Raw genomic sequence first — 20569 nt, 5'->3', positions numbered from 1 at the left:
ATTTCTCTTTTTTTTAATGCAAAAAAATTTTTTTAATTTTTGAGGTAAAGTTTACATAACATAAAATCAACCATTTAAAAGTATATAATTCAGTGGCATTTAATACATTTAAAATATCATACAATCATAACTTCGACCTCTGCTCCAAGTAGTTTTATAATCCCAATAGGAGACCTTGTATGCTCTTTTTTAATTTTGAGAAATATTGGAAACTATTGAAAAGGAGTCCCCTATGTTGACTCAGAATTAACAACTGTTATTTTATCCATGCATCCCACTTTACAAATAAGAAAACTGAGCAATAAAATGAATTGCCTGGAATGGAATGTTCTAGAACTTGACCCGAGTGGTGGTTTCACAGCACTGAGTGGTGTCCGCATTTGTAAACATATATTAAACTCTACACTATTTCACTTTGCTGTCTGTAGATTATATTGTTAAAAAGTCCCCAAACCACAAAATGTGTCATCAGCTCCCGCCGGTCTCCAAGGCAGTGTCCCCGGGGTCCTGGGCACTTGGAGAAAGTGCCTGAATCAGCACATCCAGAGAGGGGGAGAAAGGTGGACTCCTATCACAGCAAAAGGGGCTTCAACTAGCCCACCAAGGCATCCCACTTCAGGTTGCCACAGCAAGTAGTAAGGCCTGTGGGGAAGCCCCAGGCCCGCCCACCTGCATGAGAACCTGGACACCGCTGCGGAGGTCCTCGGCGAGGACGTCGGAGTAGAAGGCCTTGATCTTCCTCTTGTTCAGCCACTTGGTGTGCCCACTGGCGATGAGCCGGAGCTCAGGCATCCTCTGTTTGCGGGGGCCCTGTGGGTGGCAGGGACACATGACCTCAGGGGTGCCTTTACCCTCTGACCTGAGACACAGCTCCTCTCTTGCCCTGGAGGTCGTTCCCTGGGCTCACTGGTGGTTTCCTTTATGAAATTAGGGGAAAAAAAGAGGAGGAGGAGGGCTTCCCTGGTGGCTCAGCTGGTAAAGAATCCCCCCGCAATGCGGGAGACCTGGGTTCGATTCCTGGGTTGGGAAGATCCCTGGAGAAGGGGAAGGCTACCCACTCCAGTATTCTGGCCTGAAGAATATAGTTCATGGGGTCACAAAGAGTTGGACATGACTGAGCAACTTTCACTTTTTCACTAGGCAGGGGGAAGGCCAGGAGGAAGATGGAGGGAGCAGGTGAGGGGTGAGGCAGTGGGGAGAAGCCAGTGAGAGGAACAGGAAAGGGGAGAGAGCCTGTCCAGGCCCCACAGCCCCTCCTCCGGCCCCTACCTCACCCCACCCCACTCCCACCCTCGGGGGTGGACCAGATGCCCGAGGCTCCTCCAGGAATACAGCCCCACCCTCTCTGCAGAGGACACGCACCATGAGGACGTGGCCACAGATCATCAGGCTGAGGTTCCGGGTGAAGGTGCCCACAAAGTCCACCAGGGCCGGGCGGAAGTTGGGGGGCCCTGTGAGCACCAGGCACTGGGGGCTGAGGAGGGGAAAGGAAAAGAGCTATTAGGACAGAGTTGGGGGTGTGGATGCCAAATAGAGTTGCTCCAGGCGTTGCCCCAGCTCCAGGACTCCCCTCCTAGACAGAGGAACCACCCTGTGGTCCTCCTGTCCGTGACTCCTTTCCAGCTCTCTCTGTGGCCAGCCACCACACTGGGTGTTCCTTGTCCTTCCTGCTCTAACCACCACAGGCTCCCCTGGGGCGAACCTCCCTCCTGCTGCTCCACCTAGGGCCCCCACTCCAGCCAGCACAGCATGGTGTGAGCAGAATCAAGACTGCGAGTGGGGGGGCCCCTCACTCATGAGATCACTGTGTTACCGGGTAGAAGAGGCAGCCAAGGCTCACAGTCAAGGGTCACTACCAGACTCAGTTGGAACCAGACAAAACTGGCCACTCACCAGCTGTGTGAGTTGGGGCCAGTTACTTAACCGCTCCTTGCCTCAGTGTTCTCATCTGTGAATGGGGTTAGTGGTTTTATACACCTCAGAGGGTTGTGCCGACACTGTGTAGGTCACCTAGCACGGGACTGAAACCCAGATATGTCCGATTATTAACACTGTGATCTGTTGGGAAAGGGATCCTGGAGGCACAGTTTTCCTCACTTAGGAGGGGAATCAGCTTCGAAGAGTACTTGGGACAGGCTCAGAAGAGTCAGCCTCACGAATTATAACATCAGAGCACCCTTACGAACACAGGTGGCCCTTAGAACCTGTAGGTTCTACATCTTCAGGTTCAACCAAGTGTGGCGGGGGCTTCCCTGGAGGCCCAGTGGCTAAGACTCTGCACTCCTAATGCGGGGGGACCAGGTCCACCCCTGGTTGAGGAACGAGAGAGATACCACATGATGCAACTAAAGATTCTGCACACTGTAACAAAGATCAAAGATCCCACGTGCGGCAAATAAGACCCAGTGTGGCCAAATAGACATTTTTTAAAAAAATCAAGCATGGAGATTGAATCTGGATGTGGGACCATGGACAGCAAGGGCCAAGGGTACTAGGCTTTCTACATAAGGGACTTCAGCACCTGAGGATGTTGGTATCTGGGCAGGGGATGGGGAGGTGGGGCTGGATCCAGGCCCCGGCGGACACAGAGGGATGTCTGTGATGTCTGTGTTTGTATCGCCCAGAGCATATTCCACTGTGGAAACTTAGGTACAGAGAGGCCACTAGACTTGCTTGGGCCCCACTGGGCAGTGTCTACTCTGGTCTCCTGACTGCTGGGCGATGCTCCCCGACCCTGCTCCCTCTCCGAGAAGGGGCCGTGCCCATCCTGGGTCTGCTGGTCAGGTGTCAGGTCTTGGCTGGGGATCTCCAGAGCAGGGTCAGGGCCAGCCCTGCACCCCAGGCACCCTGAGGCTGTGCTCACCGGTAGTTCTTGATGTGGTCCTCCACCTCGTTGAGACCCACAGAGTAGCTCAGGGCCAGGTTGTAGGAGCCCGCCTGTACCGAGGAGCCCCAGTTCACCTCTGAGGTTAGAAGTCACGGGAGAAACCAGACATTAAGTACGAGGGAGGGAACGCTGACCTTTAGGAAGCAAACACTCATGGGAGCAGTTGACAGCATGTAGTTCTGTTCCTAACCTTTGCACTTACAATATGGCTACAAACTCAAACATTACACATTACATCAAGCTATTGAACTCTACAAACTAGTCTCCTCCTTTGACAAACAGACCTTCCCAATGGCCTGGAAGGCCAAGTTCAACTTGAGAGTTCTGGCTTTCCTGGAGTTCTTTATCTCACCCCGAGAGTGCTGTCTCCTGGGATCCTTGCCTGCCTGTGTGTAGACAGCCCTGCCCCTGCATCCAGGCTCTGCCTGCCTGCCTTTCTATCAGGCAGCCCCTGGTCTGGTACGCACACCAGCAGGCCGGCCACTCTCCGGAGGCTGGACCTGAGCAGGCAATTCCAAGCCCTGGGTGTCTGGCAGGGGGTGGTGTGGGCTCTGAGTGGGCACCCTCCCTGGGGGCTCCTCACCCCGTGGGGAGGGATGAGGCTGGAGGACCAGAGGGAGCCCTTGGGAGCACAGACTCTGAGACAGACCCTCTGGCTGAGCTGACGGGCAGGCTGGCTCAGCAGCCTCAGGGCGAGAAGGGGACTCCTGATCCCCAGGGGCTGCCTGAGACACGCACCTGGCTTCTTGTAGATCACGTAGAGCAGGAGGAAGAGGACCACGCCGATGGCGATGAGGGCCGCCCACCAGGTGAGAAGGAACATGATGACCACAGAGATGATTGCCCCAAACAGCGCTGCCCACTTGCTGTAGTATCGGAACGAGGGTCTCCACCCTGGTGGGGGGCACAGGGCACGGGGGTACCCTCAACACTCTGGAGTCTCCCTCTGAGCCAGCACAGCTGGGCAGGGTCAGGGTGGCAATGCCCATAGTGCCCAGAGCAGGGGTCCCAGCCTTTGCCCACCCATCTTGCTTCCTGGGATTGGGCTTGGAAACACTGATAGGGCCACATGCCTGCCTTGGTTGGCATCCTCCCATGTGAACAGGCTGTACCAAAGGACAGACATCCGGCTCTGGCCAAATACGGCCACAGGACATCCAGCGTCAGCAGCAGTGCTGGCTTCCGGGGCTAGCACAGAGCCGAGGGGGTGAATGCAGGGGAAGGAGTTGACTCTGCATGGCCCACATCTGCAGCTGTGCCAGGGCCACCCCACGGCACAGTTCCAAGGCACCGTGGTCCACGGTCTACAGAAAAGTGGCTCGGGGGCCAGCTTATCAGCAGTTTCAGGCCAATTGGAAAAAGTCTTCCTGGAAGACTCTTTGCTGCCATCTGCCAGAGAGTATTCATAATAAACATATAAATCTATGATGTCATGAGTGGCGCCCCCTGGAGTTGGGCAAGTGCAACCTGTAGCCACTCTGTGACAGGTGATTTTCTTCTCTCTCTTGGGAACCAGGTTCCTGACTCCCTTAAATCTGCGGGAGGAAGGCACGAGAAAAGTCTCTGCACACTGTAAACAGTGTATGAATCCATGCAGAGTGTACATTGTAAGTGCCTGATAAAGGACAGCTGTTGTTATTATGATTATTGGAAAGTTACCTTTAATTGACTTCAGTCTGACAGGTGACCTTGGTCTTCCCACCTGCATCCATGTCTTCCATGCCCCCTCTTCATACCCCAGCCCCAAGTGTCACTTTCCATGGAGAGATGAGGGCCTTGCTTACCAGGGGAGTTGGTGATGGAGGCGTGGAAGCAGCTGAAGTTGATGAGGGCGTAGGAGCACAGGAAGAAGTTGGAGATGATGGGGGCGATGGTGTTGAGCTCAGCTTCAGGGACCCAAGGGAGAGAGGAGACAGTCTGTTGGGCACCTCCATCACAGAGTCCCCAGAACCCTCCCTCTCAGGGTAAGGGAATGCCAGACGGGCTGCCGAGGCTCAGTGAGTCTCAGCTTTCTCATCTGTGAAAAGGGCCCATCATTTTGTGAATCTCAAAGCCCATTGTTTCATAAGCTGTAAAGTGTCAGCTCTATGGAGGATGGAGAGGAATGTGAGGGTGGATCCTGGCAAGCTACAGGATGACCCAGGACAGTGACCGTCACTTCTTTTGTGATCACAAATTGTAATAAGAAATACATCTTACAATGTGACCCAAGACCCATGCCATCTGTTATCTGAAACCTTGAGACCACATCACATTTTCATCCACAGTGGAAGCCTGCTCAAGAACTGACTCCTGCCCTTCCCTGTCTTGCGAGCCCCCTGCGCTGGCACCCCAGCAAACTTCTGCACATGAATCCTTGTCTCGGGGCCTGCTTCTGCACGATCCCAGAGCAAGATGAGCGCCTCTGTGTGCTGAGTCTTCCACACACAAGTCCATTGAATCAGCACAAGAACCTGCCCAAGAACATCTGAGATCACTGTCCTCTGTCTGGGGTCCAGTCAGAACAACCCAGATGAAAGGACATCAAATTGGAGGAGGGGGTGGACTGAGGTTGATCAGGAAACACTGGCAACACCTGGGACTCCGGGCCTGGCCAGGCGCTTCCAGCCCTGGGGTGGCCCTCCTGCCTCTTCCTCTGGTGTAGGACCGTCTGGAAAGTTTCCCTCGAGTGGAAGTGGGGCTAGACCACTAGGCTACGTCTCCTGGGTTGGCGGTACCAGCCCAAGTCGCAGGGATGCAGCTGTGGCAGGAAAGCGCCCCCCAGCCAGGGGAGGTTCACCAGTCACTGACCCTGGCCCCATTCCTGCATCAGGAGGAGGGTCAGGGGTCTTCATGGCCACTGCTCTTGCTCGGTCGGGTCACCTCTCTCCTAGCACTCTCTCCTAGCAGGTTCTGCCTTGTTGGCTAAACTTCAGAAAGTACTGGGGAGTGGGCACACATAAGTGTGTGCCTCTATGAATGCGTGTGTGTGCACATACGTGGTCTCTTCCTGCCCATCAGCGACACACCCTCTACGCATTGTTGCTCCCATTTTGCAGACAAAGAAACCGAGGCTCTGGGAGGTGAAGTAACTTCTCCAAGGTCACTCACCTGGCACATGGCAAAGCCAGGATAGAGGTCAGTCTAGCTAACTGATTAACTGGGATCTTTCTCCAAGGGCATCCCCTGTCTCGGACCCCAAGGGACCCAGTAGCTCAAGGTCTGAGAAATGAGGTTGATGTAGCTTCTGCACCTACAGAGATAGTGACCCAGCTGCTTGTATCAGCTCCCGAGGAGCAATCAGTCGCTTGCCCTGTGCTCCCGGTGTTTCCTGGGGGCTGGTTCAGACCTGGGGGCAGGGAGGGCCCAGATGCTAGCACACAGGAGGGCAGGACCAAGGAAAGCAGGTCGGTCCCTGCCAGGTGGCTGGCTGGAGAGGTGGCGGCCCTGCGTGCCCTCGGCTACTCACCGATGATGATGAAGGCCACGGCGATGGCATAGGCCAGCAGGTAGCCGCGCACCGGTTCATTGTTCTTGCCGTAGCCTTTGCCGAAGAAGCCAATCAGCGGGTACAGCTGGTCCAGGCACAGGCACTGTGGGCACAGGGCGATGCGCTCACCCCCTGGCCAGGACCTGCCCGTCCCCTTCCCTGCAGCCGCCTGGACCCCAGCCCCTGCTTGCTCTCTCGGTGACCTCAGCAAGGCACTTCTTGGCTTCTGTCTGCGTGAAAGTGGGGGATATTCCACCTGGCTTTTGTCTCTGTGAAAACGGGGGATCTCCTGCCCTCCCCACTTCACCATGAAGACTGAAAGGGGGCTGATCACATCGGAGGGAGACTGGGAGGGTGGGCTGCAGACAGGGTGCCAGACTGTGAGGGAGGGTGCGGGATGGGAAAGGTGGGTACTCGTCAAAGCCCAGCACAGCCAAGGGGCTGCTTCCTGCAAGCCTTTGCTTTCCCAGCTCCTTTTCCTCCCATCCAGACACCAGGTCACATGACTCCTCCGGCCTCTGGAGGTCACCTGGCCTCCCAGACCCTCCCGCCCCCTCCTGTGGCCTCACCTGGAAGACTTTGGCGGCAGAGACGAGACAGGCCAGGGCAGAGGAGAGGGTGGCCCCAAAGATGCCGGCTGTGATCAGGGGTGCGAAGCCCGACACCATGCTCATAGTCTGCAGGGACATGAGGTTCAGGCCCCTGAGGTGAGGAGTGGGCCCAGAGCCCCTACCTGGGTCACCCCAGTCCCCATGGCAAGCAGGGGCTCTGTCTGGAAGCTTCCACCTGAGCCTGCAACCCTCACTGGGGCCCCTATCTGAAGCTCTTTCCCTAGCCTAGAGCCATCCCCCAAGCCTTGTCTTTTCCAGCCCGTTCCAGCCTCCACCCGGCCCTCCCGGCGTCTGGCGGGGCCACGCATGCCTGGTAGTAGTTGATGAGGCCGTAGCGGCAGCTGTGCTGCTGGGCGCACTCGGTGAAGTTCCAGCCGTAGCCACAGGCCAGCCCCTCGCAGGCGCCTGAGCCAGGGGTCACTGTGTCATTCAGCCCCCCAGAGGCATCTCGAACCACACAGGAGCCTGGGGAGGAAGGAGGGCGTGGGGAGATCTCCCTCCCCTCCTCCGTCCTCCCCTGCCACCCGGAAAATGCTGGTCGCTTCTGCAGAGGGCGAGATGCTGCTGCTGGGCCAGCTCTTCCTGTACTTTGTAATAATGATGATCATTTTAGCTCTATGCAGGAGCACTTTTGACACGCCAGGCCCTGTGTTAAGCATGTTAAACACTCCTGGGAAGCAGGTATTTCTATTATTTTTGTTGTTGTTGCTATTCTATAGAGGCACAAGGAGCCTAAGTGACCCAAGGTCACAGTGTCCTCCTTATGATGGAGGCCTGACTCTTAGGCCCCGAGCGGCTATGCCTGGGCCGTGTCCCTTGGCCATCTGTGAGCAGCTCACCTCGCACAGTGGTTACTGAGAGCAAGAACATGTGTGAGGGTCTCAGTGAGAGGCAAGCGTCAACAGCCCAGGCCTAGGTCCAAACCCCACCTCTACCACTCAGGCTGTGTGACCTTGGGCAGGTCACTTGACCTCTCTGAGCCCTTGCTTTCTCCTCCATCAAAAGGCAGAAATGACCAGTGCCTGGATTAAATGTAATAAGGCATGTAAAGGACTAAGCACGTGATAATAAATCAGTTGCTAGAATCATCTTCCCCGTCCTCAGCATCACTCTTTTTATTATTCTTAGAGTTGGAGCTTGATTTTTCCTACAGGATTTTACACGCTTGAATCTGTAACCTGAGGTTTGAAGGGATCAGAGGAGCCTCGTCTGACCCCACATCTCCACCACAAACTACCTCCCACCATAGAGATGTTCTGGTTGCCACCACACAAAATAAAATCCACGGCTCCACTTCCTGGTGTTGCCATGTCTTCCTGGCCCAGCCCTCCCTGTTAGAGAACCGACTGCACCCTGCGGCCCCTCCAGCGCTCTGGGCTGGCGGCTTACCGATGGTGGCCGAGATGGCCAGGTAGGAGACGGTGGTCCAGAAAATGGCCATGAGTGTTCCCTTGGGGATGGCTACTGCAGGGTCCTGGAGGAGAGAGGGAGGGAGAGGGGGGTCAGGCAGCCCCTCCCAGGCCCTGGCCTTGTCAGGCTGAGGGTGGGGCCACCACCCCTGATCTTGGCCCCTCAGAGCCCCTTCCCAAGGGGCACCTAGAGATTGAGCATCCACAGAGGAGGACGGGACAGAATGAAGGTGGCGGCTGAGACCACAACCAGGGCCCTGCGAGCCGGAGGCAGGGAGAGGAACTCCTAGCAATTCCTCTGGTCCCTGAGGACACCTGGCCAGTGCTTGCCCTGGGGGCGGCGAGGGGGAGGGCTCCTGGATCAGCCTTTGTGCGGGCATGAGTGCTCAGCTCTGTTTGACTCTGTGCGACCCCATGGAATTCTCCAAGAGTATTGGAGTGGGTTGCCATTTCCTTCTCCAGGGGATCTTTCTGAGCCAGGGATTGAGCTCATGGCTCCCTCATCTCCTCATTGGCAGGCAGATTTCTTATGACTTAGACACCTGGGAAGCCCCTTGAGTCATCCTGCCTGTGGTCAGATTCAGGTGATCACCGGGTAGCCTGCCTGTCCTCCCACACCTCAGCCCCTCCAGCCTCCCAGGGATGCTGGTGAAACAAATCCATCCTTGTTAAGCTCCTAGACCAGGGCTCAGCTCATGAGTTGGGTTCGCTGCGTGTAATCCCCATTACGCATCAAGTGATCTGTTTGATTACATAGCCAGGAATATGTAGACCAGTCCCCAACTTCCTCTTCCTCTCAGACAAAGATCTCTGCGGGCGCTTTCCTGGCAGTGACAGCAGACCTTCACACCCACCTCACATTCACTCTTCCAGGCACTTCTCCAAGCATAGCTTCCTGAGAGGCGGCTGGGGGGGAAACTGAAGCTAGGCAGCCAGGAGGAGGGCCCAATTTGCAGAGCCTTAAGCAGCTCGGCCCTGACATGCCAAGGTCCATAGCCTCAGGCCCACCCCTTGGGGGCACTGGTCCTGGGTGGAAGGATAGAGGCTGGGGGTTTTACAACAAGTTTCTAGTCTAGGTATGGACCCCAGCCTGGAGGGCAAGGCCACGTCAGCCATGGGAAGTCAATTGGTAAACCTGCCCGCCTTCCCTGGGCCATTCTGCTCGCCACTCAGCTGGCAGATGCAGAAAGCATCAGAGGTGACACAACCTGGATAACTTGGAGGGACCGTGACACTGTTCAAGTTCATGGACAAGTCAGACAAAGCTGGCCATGGTCCAGCTGTCTGCCTCAGACACCGGGGGCCTGAGGTGGGACCCGTGGATGCTCTGTGATGACGAGGCCCTGAGGCTTGGCCCAAGGGAGGAGGTGCAGGTGGGATCCTGCCCACACAGGGCAGATGGTGTGCCCACCACAGGGAGGACCACAGTGCACTGGGGAGCAAGGCTGGGGAGATGCGCCCAGAACCCCAGAAGGCCTCATGGTGGAGGGGACGACTAAGGTGACTCTGAAGGTGCTGGGTGAGGAGGAAGGGGGTGGCAGGCCAGAGAAAAGTGGGAGCAGAGGTGCCGAGCTGAGGGAGGCTGGAGTCTCTGGAGCATCCTAGCTCTGAGGTCTCTGCTCTGCAGCCGTGGTCCAGCCAGCCCTGCCCTGAGAACCAGGAGGGCTCGCTAGGTCAAACATACAGGGTCCCTGGGCCCAAGGCCAACAGACCAGGTCAACGTCCATCTCACCTACGATGGGATGAATAGTGTCTCCAAAAATTCACATTTATCTAGAACCTTAGAATAGGGCCTTATGTGGAAATAGCATCTTTGCAAATGCAGCTAGTTAAGATGAGGTCATACGGGCTGAGGTGGGTCCTCCGTCCAATGACCTGGTCCTTGTAAGAGCAGGCGAGACCACAGAGACAAGCAGGGGAAAGAAGGCCATGTGAGGACAGAGGCTGAGACTGGAGGGAGGCAGCTACATGCTGAGGAGCCCCGGGATTGTTGGAAGCTTCTAGAAGCTGGGAAAGATTAAAGGCAGGAGGAGAAGTGGCCAACAGAGGACGAGATGTTTGGATGGCATCCCCGACTCAACGGACATGAGTTTGAGCAAAGTCCAGGAGATGGTGGAGAACAGGGAAGCCTGGTGTGCTGCCGTCCATGGGGTCGCAAAGAGTCGGGCATGACTGAACGACTGAGCAAGAACAAAAGAAGTTGGAAGAGGCAGGGAAGGACTCTTCCCTAGAGCCTTCAGAGGGGCACAGACTCTACAGACACCTTTGTTTGGACTTCTGGCTCCTAGAACTGTGTGAGAATAAATTTCCGCTGTCGTCAGTAGTCACTAAGTGGGTGGTAACACATTATAGCACCCACGGGAAGTGAATACACGAGGTCTCCATCCCGCCCTTACATCGGTCTGAAATCTCAGAGCCCAGCTCACAGATCAGGGATATCTGGGTCCACATCCTGCCTAGCTCTTTCTGGCTGTGTGCCTTGAGACCAGTCCCTTACCCTCTCTGGGCCTCAGCAGCCCTCCCTCCTCACCTATGAAATGAGAGAGTAGGCTGGCACATAGCAAGTGCACAAGCAAGCTCACCAATGTGAGCGGTTAGGTGTGAGCTGTGTGGTCACACAGCCTGGCCCAGATCCCACGGCAGTCACTAGGAAGTCCCGCGTCTCGGTCCCCATCTCCCCATCAGAAAATTGACTTCATAATAATGCTTTCCTTGCCCTTAGCACAGGGTGGTTGTGAAAAGGAGACCTCCCTGATATTGTGGTCATGAGACTGCTCTGTGAGTACTAAAGGGTTGGGGGACGTACGGGGTGAATGGAGACAATGCCAACTTTGTCATCACCCCTTTAGGGCTCAGCTTACATGTCACCTTCTCAGGGGCTCTGGCCACCTTAGTCCCACCGCCGCCCCAGGGATTCCGTCCCTGCTTCTCTGCTTGATTTCTCTCCCCATCACTCAGCCACCATCAGGCAAACTACACGTTTTACTTATGTATATGCCGATTGTCTCTCCCACGAGGCATGTGAGCTCCATGAGGGTAGGAATCTGTGTGTTTTGTGTACTGCTGCTTACTTACTGTCAACAAGACACTGCCATCAAAGCAGGTGCTCAAAAGTACTGGTTGAATGATGAAGTTGTAATGAAGGTGAGCCTTCGGTATTCTAGAAACTTGGTATTCCAGCTCCTCTGCCCCTGTGTGCAGGGCCCTGGGCAAGCCCCTGACCCCCTCAGAACTGGGTCTGCTCCTCTGTAACGTGGGGACATGATGCTAGAAGACTATGGTGGCACCAGGATATTATTTGTAAAGAAGGAGGCACCCAGACGTCTCTGGTGGTCTAGTGGCTAAGACTCTGAGCTCCTAATGCAGGGGGCCTGGAATTGATCCCTGGTCAGGGATCTAGATCCCACATGCCTCAACTAAGGCCTGGAACAGCCAAATAAATTAATTAATTTAAAAAAAAAGGAGGCATTGTGTTGGCCACAAAATGACACTGACCTTGACAACTGGCCCTTGGCACTTCCTCTGGGCTGCGCACCGTGCTAGCAGTTTATGTAAATTAGCATGCTGAACCCTTCCTGCCCTGTGAAGACATGGCTGCGTGAGTCCCATTTTACAGCTGGGGAAGCTGAGGCCCAGAGAGATTTTAAGAGACTTGCATAAAGTCCACACGAATAGGACTACTCTTTGCTGAGGACGTGCTGTCCCAAGGAATGGGCAAGGGACCAGAGCCAGGAGGAAAGGGCCCCTTTAGGGCTCAAAGGCATTTAAGACAGAAGAAGATACCCCTACCACCCCCAGCTCTGAAACAGCTGCTGGGCCCTGATGACTGCACACTGGGCTGGTCAGTAATCTAAGAAGCTTGATGAAGCATCTAGATAAATCCCCAGGCTACGATTTTCTACAACAGGGCTGGGAGGGGGCACCAGGCCACTGAGCACATGCCTGAGCTCTGCCAGGACCTCAGGACAGGCAGACCAAGCCCCTGCTGGCCGCTGCCCAGAGAAGGGAGGGAAACAGCAAACCCAGCCTCCCTCTGAATTCCAGAGCCAGGCTGCGTTCGAGAATGCCAACGCACAATTCCTAATTCACTCAAGAACGTGATCAGGGAGCACTTTCAAGCAGAGCTGGCGGTGGAGGGTGAGGGCTCCCAGCACAGAGCCAGGCTCCTCTCTGTCCTCCTCCACGTGAGTACCAGCTCCTTGGGTAACCTGTGCTGGAGAGTCCTCCTCCGGCACCAGCTTCACCTCCACCCAGAAGTGTTGCTGGAGCTCCTGCCACCTCAGCCTGCACGTCTGCCCTACCTTATTACACACTCAACTTCTGCTCTTACACTTCCCGTTTGCCATATCCCACCACTATCCACTTGACAAACCGGCACCAGGCACCTAGTGCTAGTCAGACTCGAAGATGGGAATGGGGACACAGAGTGAGCCCCAGCTCTCCAGATGCAGGGGGACAGAGACGCAAGTGGCCTGACACCCCTACCCTAGGGGAACTGTGACGCTGACAACAGGGCAGGGAGGGATGTCAGGATGGAGGTGTTAATCTGCAGGAGGGACAGATCTTTGCAAGGTGAAGAAACGAAGAGGGGGAGCCCCAGGTGGAGAGCACAGCAGAGGCAGCGGTGGGAAGGAGGGACAGGGGAATGGGGGCAAAGTGGTAGATCCTGAGGGCTGGGCAGGGGTCACGGAAACAGCAAAAGTTCCTGTGGGGCTGGGACCTCCCAGGCCAAGACAAGGAGCCTGCCCGATCAGGAGGGTGGAGGGCCCGGGGAGGCTGTGCCTGAACCCATCTGAGTGTTGGAAGTCAAGCTAGCTCAGTCTTCCCCTTAGGCTGGGAGTGTCAGGGTCAATGGAGGAGACCAGCCCATTTTGGGGGTGGCATTCAAGGCCTTGAGCGCAGTGGTGCCAGTAAACGCCCTGGGAACTGAATGGGCTGAACAGGATGGATTTGGGCTGCTCTGGATTGAGTTGAGCTGAAGTTTACAAGCTCTGGCTCTGGGAGCTCAGTGCCCAGCCCAGTAGGACATCCTGGGAGGAAGGAGCAGGAAGTGGGAGGGATGGACGTCCTGCTCACCTTGAGGTCCCCAGAGATGTTGGCTCCTGCCAGGATACCTGTGGCCGACGGGAAGAAGATGGAAAACATCCCAAAGAAGCTGCCGTCCACGCCTCTCCATTCAGGCACCAAGTTTTGGACAAAAATGTCCGCTGGAAAAATGAGGCCTGAGTCAGGGCCTCCTGGAAGGTCTGGCACCCCTTGCTGGGCCCAGGCAAGCAGGCAGGGGGTTCCCATGGCAGCTCGCGCCTCCCCGTGTAAGCGAGCAGGATCCTACGAGGCCTTCCCAGAATAGACCCCTGCCCACGTCCTCTGCCTGCCTTTTGTCTGGTAGGGAAAAAACCTTAGTCAAAGAAGAAATTTAATCAGAGAAGTGAGAAGATGCAGAGAGAATGGAAAACAGTCAAGCAAGACATAATAATAATAATTTAGCCATTAAACAAAGTATCTCTTCTTTTGCCGCAAGGGCTGTAGATAATATTCTGAGCCAAATCCTTTCAACTGTTCTGCAGCCACTGACACCCTCAGCAGGTGGGAGAAGTTAACTGCGTATTGCCCAGAAGTACGCAGACCCCAGACCAGCTGGAGCCAGAAGGTTGATGATGCTGACTCCCGACCCACCTCACCACCAGCCAGTCAGGAGAAGGTCCTCGAGCTGGTTACGCACCCACAGCCCCCTCCCTCTCTCTGTCTTTATAAACCTTTCCCTGAAAGCCTTCAGGGAGTTTGGGCCTTTTAAGCATTGCTGCTTCAGTCATGTCCGACTCTGTGCGACCTCATAGATGGCAGCCCACCAGGCTCCCCCGTCCCTGGGATTCTCCAGGCAAGAACACTGGAGTGGGTTGCCATTTCCTTCTCCAACTTTTAAGCATTAGCTGCCCTGAACTCTTTGCTTGGTGCCCTGCAATGAACATTGCACTTTCCATCACCACAACCTGGCATCAGTAGATGGGGTTTACTGCACACAGGCAAGTGGACACAAATTTGGCTAGGTAACGGAGCCCTCAGAATGGGCCAGGTTGGTGGGCAGACTGTCTCTGTCTCCGGAGCCATAGGCGGGGCCCCAAACCACACGTACCTCGGTAGCTGAAGAAGCCTTTGGAGGCCTTCTCCTCAGATGGGGGGATCAGCGTCCCCACCAGATAGTTGGCAAATGAGACCATGATGACGAGGAAGAAGAGCACCTGGGCCTGGGGGAGAGGAGCCTGGAGGTCAGACAGTCTGGCCCTGCCTGTTCAGGGAGCCCCAGCGGTGAAGAGCTTGCCCAGGTCCCTCACTCTCTCATTCATTCATTCATTCAACACCTATTATGCTGCAGCCAAGCTCCTGTCTTGCAGACAAATAAGGAAGATGAAACTAGCGAGTGAATGGGGGTGTCACGGGGGCTGGGTTGGGGCTCCTTTAGGAGGGTGGCCTGGGAAGATGTCTTCAGGTTCCTAGAGGAGGAGAAGGGAGCAGCAGCGTGACAGGAGCAGTAGCTTGCTGCATTCAGGTAACTGGGAGGAGACGTGAGGTAGGAGGTCAGAGGGTGAAGGTGAGGAGGGGACACAGGGCCATGACCGCCAAGCCTGCCGCTGAGGCCCGACTTCTCTCCCCTCGTTTCATGCTGAACCTCTGATCTGGGGCTGGGCACAGGTTCAGATGATGCTCACATTTCCCTAGGCCCCCTTGCAGTAAGGTGTGGCTATGGACCGCATTCCGGCCAGTGGGACATGAACAGAAGGAACGTGTATAACTTCCAGGTTGGGCCGGAAAAGTAAAGGGGGCAGGGATTTTCTCCTTTTCACCCCCTTTCCCCTTCCTGGGGCTTCCGTGGTGGCGCAGTGGGAAAAATCTGCCTGCCAATGCAGGAGACACAAGATTCCATCCCTGGGTTGGGAAGATCCCCTGGAGGAAGAAGCGGCTGCTGGCTGGGCTGTGGCCAGGGAAGTGGGGCCGTCACGGGCCAGGCAGATGAAGGCCGCACCCCAGGGGTGGAGAGGCCACAGGGTGGAAGGAGCCTGGATATCCCCCCCGCCCGTACCCTGGGGCCACACACACGAGAGAGAAGCAAACGACTCTGGCTTGAGGCTCCCTTCCTTGGGGTCTCTGTCACAGCAGCAGAGCTCAGGACCCAGCTGATACACACCAGAGGCGGAACCAGGAGCAGGTCCCAGGACTCCGGCTTCTGCACTTGACCTTGCCCAGGCCCCTCTCCAACCTCCTGCCCTCACCTTGGACTCCCACTCCATGCCAGCAAGGGAGATGGCCAGCAGAACCGTGACAGTGGCCACGCCGATGATGCGGATGTCATTGGTGGGGTCCACAATGGGTGAGCCATACTCCTGGGGAGGGGACAGGCCAGGCTGCGTGCTGTCCCCGCACACCCCACCCCTCCAGGCTCCTCCACCTTGATTTCCCTCATTTATGGGTGTCTGCTCGCAGGAACACACACACTCCACCCCCTTCCCTGCCAACAGGTCCTCCGTAGCAACTACTGCATGGGCCTGGACAATTTGGCCCTAAAGGCAACACGCACCCTAGAAGGTGGTTTCTAGGAATAGTCTTTATTTGCTGAGATCATCATAGTCACCTGCAGTGGTCAGACTGTGGCTTTGGTCCCTGATGGGAAAGCTGGACAGAGAGAGGGGCAGGAAGGCCTGGCACAGATGGGGTGGGGGAGGATGCGGCAGGCCATCTGGGCTCCCTCTGCCCAGGCTCCCACCCCTGCCTCACCTGCAGCAGGTCCCGCACAGTCTCTGCGAAGCCCACGGTGTGCATGGCCACGCCCACGGCATTGGCGAAAGCAAAAATGAGGCCAATGGAGCCGCCTAGCTCTGGGCCAAGACTCCGGGAGATGAGGAAGTAGGTGCCACCTGCAGGGGACAGAGCCAGGAGCCATGGCACGAGAGGAATCGTCTGGCTGGGATGGACTTGGGGTGGGCAGAGCTGAGGCTCGGAGGAGGTGAGCGTGGGACCCAGTGGTCCATGGGGGAGGAGAGACCCAAGGCCACCCCGTGGGTGTGGAGAGACTGCCCAAAGCCTGCATCTGCAACCAGAAGAAGCATCCTCTATTTGGGCCCGGGTGGAGGGTAGGGAGTGGTTCAGAGATCTGCCCCCAGGATGAAGACTCAGGGTCCTACCAGAGGAAGGTCTGGAGGCTGGGGTGGGGCCCACCTGACTTGACCTTGCCGTTGGTAGAGATGGCGGAGATGGAGAGGCCCGTGATGGAGGTCACGGTGACCGAGAGCAGGATGATGATCCAGGTCAGGACTGTGGGGGTGGGGGAGTCATTGCCTCAAAACTCAATCAGAACATTTCCAGAATGAGAAACCTGAGCCAGCCAACCGATTCACCATGGGACTTGAGTTACTTTCCTTCTCTGAGTCTCAGTGTTCTCATCTGAGAAATGGGTCTCTGTCTACCTCATGGTATATTCTGAACAGCCAGGGAGCTGATAAGGCAACATGTAAAGGATCTTTACATATGGATAGGGAGGTATTTTTTTCTTTAATAATAAGAAATACAGTAATAGTTACCTCTTGCTGAGCATCTCTGGTGCCAAACCCTCTGCAGTTTTATGCACATCAGAAGAACAGTTATTGCCACATTTTGGTAATGAGGAAACTAAGGCTCAGAGAGGTTAAATGCTTGTCCAAGGTCACACAGCATGCTATGGAACCAGCAGCTGCTCTGTCCTCAGTGAGAGATCCTAACCCAGAAGCTCTGTGGGATAAATTTGGCCCCAAGAGGTTGACTTCCTGAGGGCAAACTGAGCCAGGGAGAGCCCCCAGGCCTGCCGGCCCACATGCAGTGCTCCTCGACCGCACTGTCCTCAACCACACTGCCCTGACCTCGGCCACTGCAGGGGCCCGTGGGCTCCATAACCCGAGTTCAAGACTGGGAGGACCAGGCCCCTTCCCCCGCACCCCAGAGGCAGCACTCACCGATGCCCGCTTGGGCGGTAATCCAGGGGAGCCGCAGGTAGAGAATCACACCCCAGATATTGAGCATGCAGCGGATCTGGGAGGAGAGGGGGGTCAGAGGCCACCTGGGGGCCAGGTACCCCAGGATCAAACACATACATCCCTGTCCCCAGTCATGGCCTGGCATCAAGCACCTAGGGGACACCTGGGCTCTTTCTTTGCTTCACCCATGTGAGCGAGTGCCCTCTTCAGTGCCTCTCTGGTTCTATGGGGCAGGGAGGGGAGGGGTACCCAGAGACCCACCTGTCCCTCCCACCACTCTCCTGCCCTCCTTCCATCGAGGCCTGAGGATGGGCAGCAAGTCTATCACCCCTCACCCTGCTCCAAGCCCAGGGTCCTGTGTCTGCTGGCCCCAGTCATGGCCCAGTAGCCAGCTGTTGGCCCACAACCTGGCATTTACGGAGAACTTGGCAAATGCCAGCTGAGCTGATGCCCCATATACAAGCAGAAGTCAGGGCTCAGGTTGTCGTGACGTCAGCTTCCAAATTTAAAGCCAAGCTGGAGACCACAGCTGAGGCTGGAATTCCCACATGGGAGGGATGCGGTGGTCTTTGGAGTGGGACAGGTGGCAATTACAAGTCCTGGAGATTTCTTTTTTCTTTTAGTCTTTAAAAATTTTAAATTTAATTAAAAAAATTGAGGTATAGTTGATTTACAATATTATATTAGTTTCAGGTATACAACAGAGTGATCCAAAATTTTAGGCCAGATGGCGAAGACCTGCATGTGTGCTGAGGCACTGAATGGGGCCCACACAAGGCTCTGGGCACCAAGGGAGGGAGGGAGGCCAGACGCTGATCTAGAGGGAGGGGTGACCATTCAGATGGAGAAAGAGGCCCAGCCCGCAGGGAGTTGAAAGAGTTAAGGTCAGAACACAGGCCTCCTGCCTCCCAGAGTGAGGCTAAAGCTTTCTCCTAGACCTCATGTGACCCCCTCTGTAAAGTCCCATAAAGTCTTTCAAAGCCAAGTTCATTAGGTTGTTTGCCATCTCGGTGGGACCTAACAGGGCAAACCAGCTCCTTCTCATGGTGGAGAATGAGAGCACAGTTGTGGAGCTGTGTGTTAGGTGCTGCCCTCTCGTGGCTCTTAGAGGGAAACGCAGTTTCTCCCAATAACTGCAAGGCAGGCACTGATTCATGCACTTTGTGTCTATTAACTTGCTTAATGCTGATCATTTCATAGATGAAGAAAGTGAGGCATGGACAGGCCACATGATGAGCGGAGCAGTCAAACAGAGATCCACGCCAGGGCCAGGCCTCAGTCTGGGGGGTAAATGGAGGTCAGGAAGCAAAAAGGGAGAGAAAATCTGAGATCGCTTTGCAGATGGGGAAACTGGGTCGTGGGTCTGCTTTGACCACTGCCTAATGAGAATCAGAGCTGAGCTTGAATGGAGCTCTGTCTCCTCAACCCCCACTCCTGGAAGACCCATCCACTCACCATCACCCCTTTGACCCAGCCAAAGCGCACGGGCTCCTCGGGGTTCTTCTCGCCATTGGTACCTGCCTCATCCTCCACCAGCCCATCAGTCATCTCATGGCTGGGCCGGCTGTCAAAGGCGAGGGCATGCAGGTGGCTGCCTTCCTGCTGGGAGCCCAGAGACCATGGGTCAGGCAGGCCGGGGTCAGGACAATCCAGCTCCCCTAGCTCCTCCACCATTCAGCCTCCAAGGCAGCAAACCTAGTAAGCCCCCTCTCTGCTGCAGACCTTCCCTACCCTTCTTTCCTCATCTCCTTTAAGTGTGAAACCTCTCTAAACTACTGGGAACTCATTACTTCTCTGGGAAGTCAAGATTGCTTGACTGGGTTGCCAAAGCCTGGGCAATAAACATTACAACAGGTGCCCAGAGGCTTACAGCTCCCACGCCCACATTTCACATGGGCCTCTCAGCCCATGAGGAAGACCGTTGTCTTCCATGGAGACCCCTCTGTGTCCCCACGACACAGATGACAGAGCTGAGGCTTAGAGAGGTTAGGTAACTGGCCGCGGTCACACAGCAGGAAGGCCTGCTCCTCCGGGACGGTGTTTACCTTAAGGAAGGAGTGCAGGTCGGCCAGCGTGGGCCGGGCCTTTCGGGGCTCGCCGGGCAGGGCGCTGTTGGCATAGTGCTCGTAGGCGGGCACCACATCGATAGTGTTGTAGCCAAAGGTGCGATTGTAGAAGGTATTGCCGTGGGTCAGGTGGCTGGGGTGGCTGCTGTCATAGGCGGCTGGTGGGGGGGGTTCTTCGCCCCCCAGCAACGTGCTGATGGTGAAACGCCCACTGCAAAGAGCAGGGTCCCTGGGCGTCTCGGACACTGGCAGCTCTGCCATCGTGGGCTCTGGGCATCAGGGGAGGGGGCCAGGGTTGGCGGGGACATGCAGGGTGGCTTTATAGGCTGGGCCCACAGCAGGGAGGAGACGGGGAGGTTGGCCCAAACCGCCCACAGCTGGTTAGCAAGGTCCCTGGACAGGGTGGGAGGCAGAGCACGTGTCCATTGCTGTCCTGCCCACCATCTGATCGCAGAGATAGCAACTGGCCTTGGACTGGGAGCTGGGGCTGGCCCAGCCCCTGGGTCCTAGGGAGGCTCTTCTGAGTCTGGGGGCAGCAGACATCTGCAGCTGAATCCCAGGAAGGAGTGGACCCACAGGGACACTATGAGGGACCCCGTTAGGGACCCCAGAGACAGCCTGATGACCCTCTCAGAAACTTTTTGTGTCAGTTTTATTTAGTTAGCATTTTGAATAGCTGAGGGGTATGACATTTAAAACAACGTGTGTGTGCTCACTCAGTCGTGTCCGACTCTTTGCGACCCCTTGGGCTCTAGCCCTCTAGGCTCCTCTCTTTATGGGATTTTCCAGGCAAGAATACTAGAATGGGTTGCCATTTCCTACTTGAGGGGATCTTCCCAACCCAGGGATCAAACCTCCATCTCTTGAATCTGCATTGGCAGGCAGAGTCTTTACTGCTGTGCCACCTGGGAAGCCCCATTTAAAGCAATACACACACACCTATATAAAAGGTTAGTCTCTCTTACTCAGACCCGAGTCTAGTCTCATTCGTCCTCCCAGAGGTATCTCAGAATGTTTACGCCCTTAGGTGCCAGCAGCTCCAAGCAGAGTTCAGCAGGTACCAGGTGTGATCAGCAGGTACCAGGTGTGATCTGCAGTCACCTGGGGACCAATGAGCCCCTGGGG

General features: G+C 55.8%; 1 protein-coding gene across 10 annotated transcripts in view; it reads right to left on the bottom strand.

Annotated features, from left to right (window-relative positions):
• The window catches only part of SLC12A3 (solute carrier family 12 member 3), a 48330-nt gene extending 28577 nt beyond the window's left edge, over positions 1 to 19753 (bottom strand). For 6 of the 10 annotated variants that reach the window (XM_042231667.2, XM_060397953.1, XM_060397954.1 and 3 more), the window contains exons 1-17: positions 19424 to 19752; positions 18834 to 18980; positions 17358 to 17433; positions 16588 to 16683; positions 16147 to 16286; positions 15645 to 15755; positions 14510 to 14621; positions 13453 to 13583; positions 8357 to 8441; positions 7278 to 7432; positions 6926 to 7033; positions 6336 to 6459; positions 4672 to 4773; positions 3626 to 3781; positions 2864 to 2963; positions 1363 to 1474; positions 670 to 810 (exon numbers count right to left, since the gene is read on the bottom strand). In XM_042231667.2, coding sequence (XP_042087601.1) covers positions 670 to 810; positions 1363 to 1474; positions 2864 to 2963; positions 3626 to 3781; positions 4672 to 4773; positions 6336 to 6459; positions 6926 to 7033; positions 7278 to 7432; positions 8357 to 8441; positions 13453 to 13583; positions 14510 to 14621; positions 15645 to 15755; positions 16147 to 16286; positions 16588 to 16683; positions 17358 to 17433; positions 18834 to 18980; positions 19424 to 19705 — 2178 coding nt within the window. In that variant the 5' untranslated portion in view covers positions 19706 to 19752. Of the gene's footprint in view, positions 1 to 669; positions 811 to 1362; positions 1475 to 2863; positions 2964 to 3625; positions 3782 to 4671; positions 4774 to 6335; positions 6460 to 6925; positions 7034 to 7277; positions 7433 to 8356; positions 8442 to 13452; positions 13584 to 14509; positions 14622 to 15644; positions 15756 to 16146; positions 16287 to 16587; positions 16684 to 17357; positions 17434 to 18833; positions 18981 to 19423 lie in introns of all 10 variants that reach the window. The other 4 variants (XM_060397952.1, XM_042231664.2, XM_060397951.1 and 1 more) reach the window with 2 other exon arrangements.
• Between the last annotated feature and the right edge of the window lie 816 nt (positions 19754 to 20569).

Source organism: Ovis aries, chromosome 14, assembly GCF_016772045.2.
Source record: "Ovis aries strain OAR_USU_Benz2616 breed Rambouillet chromosome 14, ARS-UI_Ramb_v3.0, whole genome shotgun sequence".
Taxonomy (NCBI): Eukaryota; Metazoa; Chordata; class Mammalia; order Artiodactyla; family Bovidae; genus Ovis; species Ovis aries.
This window is presented reverse-complemented; position numbering and strand designations above follow the sequence as displayed.